Source organism: Homarus americanus, unplaced genomic scaffold (genome assembly GCF_018991925.1).
Source record: "Homarus americanus isolate GMGI-L3 unplaced genomic scaffold, GMGI_Hamer_2.0 scaffold18703, whole genome shotgun sequence".
Taxonomy (NCBI): domain Eukaryota; kingdom Metazoa; phylum Arthropoda; class Malacostraca; order Decapoda; family Nephropidae; genus Homarus; species Homarus americanus.
Window position 1 is genome coordinate 2,649,611 of NW_024749779.1, and position 11,124 is coordinate 2,660,734.

The 11,124-nt window shown below is 38.6% G+C and overlaps 1 protein-coding gene across 1 annotated transcript; it reads left to right on the forward strand.

The window, feature by feature from the left end:
- The first annotated feature begins 2,165 nt into the window (after window positions 1–2,165).
- Window positions 2,166–7,478, forward strand: LOC121853819. The gene is made up of 4 exons (XM_042348195.1): window positions 2,166–2,336; window positions 3,887–3,994; window positions 4,888–6,205; window positions 6,407–7,478. The coding sequence occupies exons 1-4, from the start codon at window positions 2,166–2,168 to the stop codon at window positions 7,126–7,128; spliced, it is 2,319 nt and encodes a 772-aa protein (XP_042204129.1). The 3' UTR covers window positions 7,129–7,478.
- Window positions 7,479–11,124: the final 3,646 nt, after the last annotated feature.

Consider the following 11,124-nt stretch of genomic DNA (forward strand, 5'->3'; position numbering starts at 1 on the left):
CATGTTTGCGTGCTAATCCTTGTTATCTAGACTCATGTTTGTGTGTGAATACGTGCTATGTTAATGTATGTTTTTGTGTGCATGTGTTTATGTATGTGTACATTTGCGGGTGTGTGTTTATGGTTTTACATGTTTGGGTATATGAATGCATGTTAGCTAAATGCATTTTTATGTGTGTAAATGTGTATGTTAATCTGTTTGTATGTGTATATATATGCTTTTATTCATAGAAGTTCTTGCGTGCTTATGTGTATCCATATTTGATTGCATGTATGCTCTGAAAATGCTGTTTGTGTATTCATGGCGCGTGTGTAAATATGCGTTATTTAGATGAATGTTTATGTGTGTGTGTGTATGAATGTGTACAAATGCAAATATGTTTATTGTGTGCTGTGAGTGATTGAATGTTTATAATATGTCCATTAGTGCCTGTATGTTTGCGTATTAATATCCATATTGGTAGGTATATTGGATCTCAGTATCACATCATCCTGCAAGAACTTACAATACAAAATCAACAACATACTAGATCAGCGTGAAGATTCTCTACAAACTACAATATGGCCTTGACGGGTAATGATAAAATTTTTAACGTGGGTATAAATTGCACGCTTTAAAAATGCATCGTTTGACATGTTTTCACCGATAAAATTCAGCGAAATTTCTTTGATGCGATTGATTAATTTTTTCATTGACTTTGATGTACAAGGCAAGACGTCAGGGAGCCAGAGGTCATGTTTGTCTCCCTGCACCTATTATCGTGAATGTTGTGAGAGCAAACACAAGTCACTTATTGGATTAGGTGACGCTAACATTGCTCCACAGCTTGATCGCCTATAATATACGTGCATACCTATGTAGCACCTGCCAGCGAGACGTATAATACCAGAATTTATGAAGCAACGAATAAAACTAAGAATTTTAATCGCACCAAAACATGAAATGTGCGATACTTCCTGCGCCATTGTTTACGATTATGTCTTGATTCATTATTCCGCCATCACTACTCTCACTGGCAGGTGCTGTGTAGAGGCACAAACCCGACCTCTGGCTCCCTGACGTCTTGACTTATTCATCAAATCAATGAAAAATTAATTAATAACGGAACTTGTACCTTGGTGAAAACACGTCAAATAGGACGTTTGGAAAACATGTACATGACCCGTATTGCAGTTTGTATAGCTACCATTCAACCAAAATATTTATGAAACTCATGAAAAAATTCAAATAGATTTCGCAAAGTGAACTTCCAATCGCAAACGGGAGAGAAAGACAGATATACGGGCAGGATAAACACACTATTGCCAAGCCAATGGCGAAGCCATGGAAATAATACACTTATCAAGATTGAGTAAACGAGAAGATCCTGTGGTCAGATGCCACATAAAGACTGTTGAAAATGACCGAGACTAGCAAGATGCTTGAAGCACATGGAAAAAATTACATCATCATTGTAGATATCTTAAGTCAGGAAGTTGTGATAAAATGTTCTCTTGCAGAAGAGACTCAGCAGTAACAAGTGGTAATGGTCGAATGTTCTCCTGCAGGAGAGAGTCAGGGGCAGAAGGTGAAGATGTTCACTATGCAGCGAGGACTCAAGACGATGTCCACCGACAAGGTTTATCTTCGCTACAACTTCACAGAGGAAGTGGAGCCGCTCATGTCGTTTACGTTTTGTTACTGGATGAGGTGAGTGAGTTGTCAGGGTAACGGTTATGTTTTTTCTTTATAATAAAAGAACGAAGTGATTTTCCTATAATCTCTAAAATACAATTTGTGAAGGTAAAAATAACGAATTGATCTAAAATTTTATAGTTTCTGCAAAGAATTATGACAAAAAATATATACATTTGTTTAAGATGTGAGAGGTTCTCTACTCTGGTGCCTCATGTGTCGTATGCTGTGAGTGACGCGGCCCCCAACATGATACTTCTGTGTGAGTATATTGATGTGGTCCTCAGTCATTTTGTGACTGCTTATGTGTGTACCTATACATCCGTCTTGTGTATACATTGTTCCTCACGCTTATATTTTTTGTCAACTCTAACACACACACATACACACACACACACACACACACATATACTTGTATATGTATGTTTTATATATTATATATATAATACTCCTTAAATTTCCTTGAGTCCTCTTCATGTTTAATAAACATTATGGGTGTTTCAGACCACGATGGCGTGCAGCTGAGCTCGTTCATTTACAGCAAGACGCAGCCACACACCTGGACCCGCACCTTCAGGTTATACCCGGAGATCTGGTACCACCTGTGTCACACTGTACACGACGACGACGTCGACATACACACTGTGTACTGGCAGGGAGAGGCGAGTTTTATGTCCCTCAGCGTACTAATACTACACACCACGCACCACTAATTCTGACACTAAACACATACTTTGCTTCTCAGTATACGTTCACATCCACTCACCCTGGCACTGTACTACATATCACGGTCCTCTTATTATATAATATACTGTCCAATACACCCAGTCCACTAACATTATATACACTTCAGCCTTTTTTTTCTCAGCCTTCACCTTACATACCTTAGCAATGCACACCTTCTCATTCTATCTTCTCCTTAATTTTCTGCATATTATAATTGTGCATCTTAGCTAGTGGACTATGGTGTGTATGAGAGATCATTCTTCTACCTGATAAAAGTTTACTATAATGTCGGTAATTTCTCATTATGCAGAAGAGTATTAATCAAATAATGTCACAACAAGTTCTTCACAAATGTAGTACAGCAGAAGAAAAGAGTATGATTTCTAGCGGCTTGTTGTAGAATCGTAGGAATACTTTTAGGGCTGCTGACTGACCATACTGAGAGAAGTCTCCATCTCTTGTTTGCTCGTGCCTATCACCTCACTGCCTTCTCTTATGGTGGTGATGGGTTTACCGTTATTACCTGAGTGAAATACAGATTTGAACTATCGTCGTAAAGAATGGAAAGAAAATGGACAGCTTAAAATAGCATTAGAAAAGGAGAATGTCACTTAATATACTCAGGTGTGGAAAAGTTATGTAAAGGGATATTACACAATGTCAAACAGTTCTCTTAGTCATGTTTAATGCTATACCCACAGCCTTGACGATAAGTAAGATTTTTACAGAGAGATGTGATTGTGAGGATGTCTTAGCTAAACTTTATGAAAATGTAAAGAATGAAAAGAAACATGAAAGTTCACGAATATCTACTTCAATGGAGGATTCTAATAGGGAGATTTAGGAGGAGGAAAGAAGTGCCAGGGTGACAGAAATAAATAATAGAAAAATGTTAAATGACTTTTGTAAAGTAAACAAGTTGAGTGTTGCAAATGTATGGTTTTAACTTCACCGGAGGCATCTTTCGACATGGATGTCTTGCCAGGATAGTGAACACAGTATCGCCAGGGATCAAGTAGAGTTGATATTATTCAGAGACATAAAAGGTAATTAGGAAATTTAAAACAGAACTAGGGATAGAATGTTAAATCAGGAGGACTGTACCTCCTGGAGAAGTGTGGAAGGAGCTGTTTTTTGCGTTTAGTGCCAGCAGCACCAGTGTAATAAAACACATTGTCATAATACATATATACAGGGTATGGAAAAAGATAAAAATTACCAATTTTGGAAAAGGTTAATAAACTAGAAAATGACAAGTCTTATGGGGTTGATCAACTTCAAGCAGAATTTCTAAAACAAATTAGTAGGAATAAGATCAAACTTTTGAATAAATTATGCAACTCAATTTAATGCAAAAAAAATCCCAGCGATTAAAGACTATTAATGTACAGTATGTGTTATCCTTATCGCCTGCATATAAGTACAGTATACATCAAATTACTTACAACTTGTACTTTCTATATTACATCAACGAATCTGTCACCAGAAATTTACCAGCGGGCCAGTGGAGGGCACACCGGGACTTCCCCTCAACGGCACCCTCATCATTGGACAAGAACAAGATCTTCTCGCCCGCGGCTTCGACAAATACCAGGTAATTGCACCATGGACAGTAAGATTATCGAGTTATATCACCAAGTAACAAAGTAATTCCCAGTAACAGAGAACCAGGCAACCAATGTTAGTTGAAAGTACAAGATAATATTATAAGTCATTCATTGGTGTTTTTATTACATCAAAGAAAAGGGTACAGGGAGAGATCAGAAAAGGGTCGTTGTCAGAACCGTAATGTATTTAAACTGATGAAAGTTATGGCATAAGACGATCACTCCATGGCCAGGAATTTCACTGAGTTGTAGAATTTAATATAAAGGAATTTTGGTAGGCAGAGGTTCAGCAAGATGGATCATCGTCAGAAAAACGGCTCACATAACCTCGTAGGTCGATGAACATTGCTCGTGGTGGCAGTAATGAGTATAGCTCGTCAAAGCAACGATAAGATATACCTGTGAAAGTTCAGCTCTAAAAATTTACTAGCAAAGCAATTTTCTCAGTTGTATCGATAATTTTTTTATTTTTTTATCCAAATCGAGGGGAACAGCTATACCCGGATGTTAGTAATATTTCATCTCGGATCGCAAGGAAGTTCGGCAATATTTAAGATTCCCAAGTAACAGATGACCCCAAAAAATAACGATATATTCACAGACAATTGAAAAATTATCTTTTATGTTCTTCGCCTTGGTAAAGAAAAAAATAATGATAAATAATTAAATTACTAAATAGTAGAAAATAAAATAAAGATTCGTAACTTTTGTTGTTAAGACTATTAATATGACTTGCCTATATGCAAGAACTCCAAAAAACAAATTCATAGGTAAAGGCTTTTTCCTTAACTGAGAACCGGCATTATATAATGTCAAACATAAGTTAATTTCTGTAATGACTGTTAATTACTGAACAATATATGATCATCTCTTCATACAGGTGCTCCATGGTGACTACGCTCAGCTGAACGTCTGGGACCGAGCGTTGAACACCTCTGAGGTGGCCGACCTGGCCAACTGTCGCACTCCTGGTCGAGGGAACATCTTTAACATGGACACGGCCAACTGGGAGGTTTTCGGTGATGTCCAGGAGACACTTGTCGACCTCCAGTACTTCTGCAGGTCGGAACCGTTTTACGATATACTCCCAGAGGAACGATCATTCCGCCCTACACAAGAACTCTGTGAACTTCTCAACACCACTATGCCGGTGCCTCAGTCTCACGAAGACTCCACTTCGATTCTTCAGGAACTTGCACCATTTCTGAACGTGTGTAGCGCGGGCAGCACGTGGAAAGTCTGGTTAGGCATCTCAGACGAGCTTCAGGAAGGTGTTTATCTCAACGTCAACACTGGAAGACCCATCACTTTCCAGGACTTTTTTCCACCTTACCCCATCGGTGGAAAACTGAACAGCTGCGTGATCCTTATGGAAGATGGTACTTGGGTTGACAATAAATGCCAACTTCAGCGATGTGGAGCCTGCTACTTCGAACGAGAAGACTTTCTGTATTTACGAGGGTTGTGTTTTGAAGAAGAGAGAAGAGCACATTTTCGAATGAGCGGCTACTTTGCTGGGCGACCAGTGCTGCGTGGATATTTCAGCATGTCTGTCATATGGGATTCTTCACAAAATCGTTGGTTATTGTATGATACAGACAAAAATTCAACGCTCGCCACATCCGAATCCCAAGACGTTGCTGGGTACCCACTAGGAGTAAAAACCTGGATTGCGGCCGCGCCACTGTGCGGAACACCTGTTGGAAGCCAACTGAATCTTAGCTTTTCCAGTTGCTCCAAAGAGCAGTACATGTGCAATTCGGGGTCCTGCATCTCACACGAAAAACGCTGCAACCTTCGATATGACTGTAATGATGGGAGTGATGAGAACGACTGTGGTGCTGTGAAAACTGGCAGTGGATACCAGCAGCACGTGCCACCCAGAGGACCCAACGACACAAACCTTATTGTCATTTCCACTGTCAATATCACACGTATCACCCACGTCGACAATATAAGAATGACCATTGGTGTAGAGTTTACCATGTCACTTACCTGGAGGGATGACAGGTTGACCTTTAGGAACCTGAATCCACGGATGGAGACTACTATCACTAAAGCAGACTTGGGGCTCATCTGGAGACCCCAGTACCAAATTTCCCCTTTAGAAGGAGGACAGGTCAGCTTGCTTGACGACTTTGCCGAGGTCCCTTCCGCCAACAGGGCCATCATCCCAGACTTTAACATCGTCAACAGAGGTGATACATTTTCTCTTTTCTGTCTTATCAAATCTTTTAATAGTATAATTTAATTCAAAAACTTATATATTTACCTACTTTATCGATGTACCTATATTCAATATAAACAAATACCAATATTTTGCTGTCGAGATAATAATATATTGTCTGTCCTACTCAGCTGCTTTTTTCTACAATATGAGAAATTCTAATTTTCCTCAGAACTGGGATATCCCGGGGACAGCCATGACATAATCACCACTGAGAGGTACACAGCGGTACTTACCTGTGACTTCGATCTCTATATATACCCCTTCGACATCCAGGTGTGTAGCATCAACGTCGACATGCCACGGGAATATGATGGCTCTGTTGAGTTTTCTAAGGAATGTTGGAGAGCGTCTTTCACTGGGTCTGAGGATCTCTCTCAGTACAAGGTGAAGAATATAGCTATTGATCCTCGCTCCGGAAAGGATAAGATGACAGTCAACTTCGAGCTCCACCGCCTCCAGGGTGTGATCTTGCTGTCAACGTTTGTGCCGTCGGTAATGTTGTTGATGGTTAGCTGGGCGACGCTCTTCATCAGGATGGAGTTACTCAACGTAAGAGCCGTCATGTCCCTCACCGCACTGCTGGTGCTCTACACGCTCTTCACCAACCTCTCACGCACCATGCCCAACACATCTGCCATCAAACTTATTGACGTCTGGTTCTTCTTCATCATTATGCTCATCTTTCTGAATATCATGGTCCACATATTTATTGAACGTATTGCATATTTTCTTCCAAACGGATTAATCCATGGCACTAAATTTGGAAATTTGGCCCAGATTGGTTTGGACAAGACAACTGAGAAAGTAATATCAGTTATAAGATTTTATTTTGTTCCTGCAGCTTTTTTCACCTTCAATATAATATTCTGGGCATTAATTTTTACATACTAGCACACGATCACGTCCTTTATTATCACAACACAATATGATGCCTTTATAATATTATGATGAGATAAAAGTTATATCGTTCGGTTCCTTATGTAATAATGTAATGACAAGTTAGATAAACAAACATACACTGGCATGGCGAGACAATTAGCTCATATAGACACTGCTGTAGCCAAACTTAGCTCAAGTCCGACGTTATGCCAACAACATAGGCACTGGAAATCAGCAGTGCCTGTTATTCACCTACATCCCACCATGATACACTTACTATATATTCCAACTAATTTTCTACTACTACTACTACTTTTTTTTTTCATAAACGTGGCCTCCAGCCTCCCCCAATAGCCACACCTTCGCCACCATTTAAATACCTTAATATTAAATATCCTAATACATATGTAGCTATCCTATCTGTGTTAAATTAGTTGAGCCGCAGATCTATGCGGCATTCAGTGACAGTAGCCTCATAGTCAATATCTGCAGCAGTTGTCGGAGTTGGGGCAGAAGCTCTCGTTCCCCTGAGGCAGAGCAAAGCCGACCGACTACTACTACTACTAACCCAAAGAACAAGGATTAATGTTCCTCTTCGTAACTATCTACACGATACATAAATACATAAATGGCCTTGTTAGGGTGTTAACTGCTCCTGTAAATTGCCGTAACTGTGATTGATGAATTTAATAAGTAATATATTTGTGGTGATTATTTCCTTAATATTTCGTTGGGTAGAAATGATATTCGCTTGACACTTTGCTAGTTAGTAAAAAAAACGTTGATTATAAATATGGCAAAGAGAGAATTTTTGTGGCTTTTATATATTTTTTCCCATATAAAATAAATGAAATTGTCCTTCTTATTTTGTCTCGTTATATATATAATCATAAATATAATGTTCATCTTAAAATTTTATCATAACTTCTCTTGCATGATGTGGTAAGTATATATTAGAGGTATCATTGTCATATGTAACTTTGTCAGTGTATATAGAGTATAAAATGTAAGGTAGAAGGACTTACTCGGTTTAGTCACAGGATGTTTCAGTGTAACATGATATATATGTCAGCTTACACGGTAGATATCAGCATAAATGTTATGTTTGTCATATCAGCAAGAGTTTGTCGGTGTAGAAATTAAAGTACTTAACAGATTATTACAGAATACATACAGTAAGTGTAGAATATACAATAATTCTAGACTAGATATTGTATGTCTCAGTTTACAAATAGTACTTATCGGTATAAAAAAAAGATAAATATTACAGTAGCAGTTATCAATGTAAGATAATAACTATTAGGTAGTGAATGTGTAACAATTTGCAGTGTATAATGTAAGTCTCATGATGTACGTATATATATTTGTGTATGTGTGTTACAGTTAAACAGTGTAATCAGGCATTTTGCGAAGTGATTGAAATATCTAGTCATTACGTGAAATGACTGGAAATTTCATGAAATGACTAAAATTGTATATTATTCAAAACAACAGTCTTAAAACACCCTTTATTATTCAACTACTAAACATTATATCACGATACAAGAATTGTTTTTATTAAAATCAATTTATTTATTAAAATTGTTTACGTTATAGCGCCTTTACATGTTTCCACATGACAGACTATTATGACAACTGTTATTACATTTCATTTTGGACTTAAAACACTTACACCTATCTGTACAGCACTTTCCTACCAGCTCCAAAGTCAACCTTTACAAACGCTTAACCACCAGTTACTGGAAACTTCAGGGCTTGACGTAATGAAATTTGCTCCTTTTGATTAACATCGGACTGAGTGAGAAGCTTCTGGGGACATAAACTGAAATTGTTGCGGGAGTATTTGCCATTGCGAATTCTACTCCTTACCGCTTTTGTGTAGAAGTCATTGTCATTACGTTCTAAGATAACACCAAGAATGTTGCGTGGGTCTCCTCTACCCCTATCCTTCATGGGGACAGGGACCACTACACACTAGATACTGTCACCACTACACACTAGATACTGTCACCACTACACACTAGATACTGTCACCACTACACACTAGATACTGTCACCACTACACACTAGATACTGTCACCACTAGACACTAGATATTGTCACCACTACACACTATATGCCGTCAACGCTCCATTAGTACTGGTTCAGGTTGGACGGAAGAATGACTCTTCGGCGGTATGAAGCGACCTTCACTTGCCAACCTGGTGAGGACAAAGTCAGTGTCTCCACTTCATCCCAGAGTGTTGTCTAATTTACGTGTGTGTGTGTGTGTGTGTGTGTGTAAAGACCGAACTTTACTGTGGTATTGAACCATTTCTAATTACTAATATTTCACTCTGCATGGACGTTCATGGAAAGAATAAATAAATTTAGAGCTTCTGAGAATAACATAAGTTTGCCTATAATAAAAGCTGATCTATTTGTTCTCTGTAGGATACAAAAAGAAAAAAGAAATTATCATCCAAGGGTAAATGAAGAGTTTCATCTCTTACAATATTTTATTGTTTATGAAATAGTGTTATTAATAACCTCGTTACACGCTTAACGACGTCAGGAGAACTGAAGAACAAACTAGGACGAACTGTAGACTATCTCTGGTATATTCGACTACAGAGCATCAAAAGAATACTGCTCTCGCATATTCAAATGACTAATGAACGTCAGAAAATATCACCTCTTGTTCCCAAAGACTTTCAGGGCCCAAAACACGATGAGTCACACCTGTCTGAGCACTCGTGATACTTATAGATCCACTACGTAAGCTTTAACGCGGCCTTTGTTAGCTTTTGATTGTATAAGGTGGAGGAGTCTAACATTAGTTACGAGAAAGCTGGTTTCTTGTGTAGGAGAACCAAACCTTTAGTGGAGGGCAAGCTGACCTGCAGGGAAATGACAACTTGATTTTTGGTAGTTAACAAAAGTAACTTATTACAGAGGTTTTTCAAGGGACACTGTACTTACGTTCTTATATCAGGCTGGAACTGCAGCATTCCTAGTTCATGCACGTGCGAATGAGTACCCTGCTTTACAGCTGGAGAAAGTGAAGGCGGTAGAGTGCAATACTGGGCCACATTGCCACCCTGTGTATAAAATAATTTACTGTGTATTGTTTCTCCAATGACCAATAACAGACCTACTTTGGAAACTTCTGACTGACCATAAACGATCATAAAATCGTCATAATACATATGAATGAATAGTTTCACACAAAACCTAACCTAAGAGACCTAACCAAACCAAACGTAAACTAACCTAACTTAACATGCGTTCACGCACTTGATTATATACTGAAAAATGATACTAATACAAAAACATACACATAACACACGTATAGATCACATGTATTATTTAGTTTAGAGGTAAAATCGGTAGTTAAATGACCAGTGAATTTCTTAAGAGAGGCATCATAAATAGCGACGAATTTCAACTGTTCTCTCATTGATCTCCAAGTTAAATTTGGTATATGCACATTTATATCGTATTTCACGTAAATTGTTATATACCTAATAAAATATATTATATATTAGTGAAAATTATCATAGCTTATATATCAAAAATTTTCAGGGAAGGAGTTAACAGCATATATGCATGATGCCATTTGAGGTGTTATGGTGCGCGCTATCACCCATAACCACGGCACCTCAATCACACAGCCAGGTGCCAATGTAAAGGCTCAAGTGTGTGCTCGGAGTCAGTACTGGCTAAGGTAGTGTGGAGACAACACTTTTCATGTCGACTCGCAGGTGTCCAGCGACAGTCATCATCCCAAGCCATCCCTGGCGAGCACAGCGCTTGCGACTTCGCGTCACAATGAGCTTGAGCTCAGTTATTTCCTGTATATGTTTAAGGAATTAGCATTTTTGTGCTTATTAATATACTATTTAACCACAGATGTTACCAGCCGGAGAAGAACGCCATCTTCTATAAAGGACAACGTTACCTTTGGTGGAGGACAACCTGAACTGTGGTGGAGGACAACCTAAACTGTGGTGGATGACAACCTGAACT

Coding starts and splice junctions, on each gene's coding strand:
- LOC121853819 (XM_042348195.1), top strand. CDS start 2,166: ATGGGTGTTTCAGACCACGATGGCGTGCAGCTGAGCTCGTTCATTTAC. Junction 2,337..3,886: donor CTGTGTACTGGCAGGGAGAG/GCGAGTTTTATG, acceptor ATCTGTCACCAG/AAATTTACCAGCGGGCCAGT. Junction 6,206..6,406: donor CTTTAACATCGTCAACAGAG/GTGATACATTTT, acceptor AATTTTCCTCAG/AACTGGGATATCCCGGGGAC.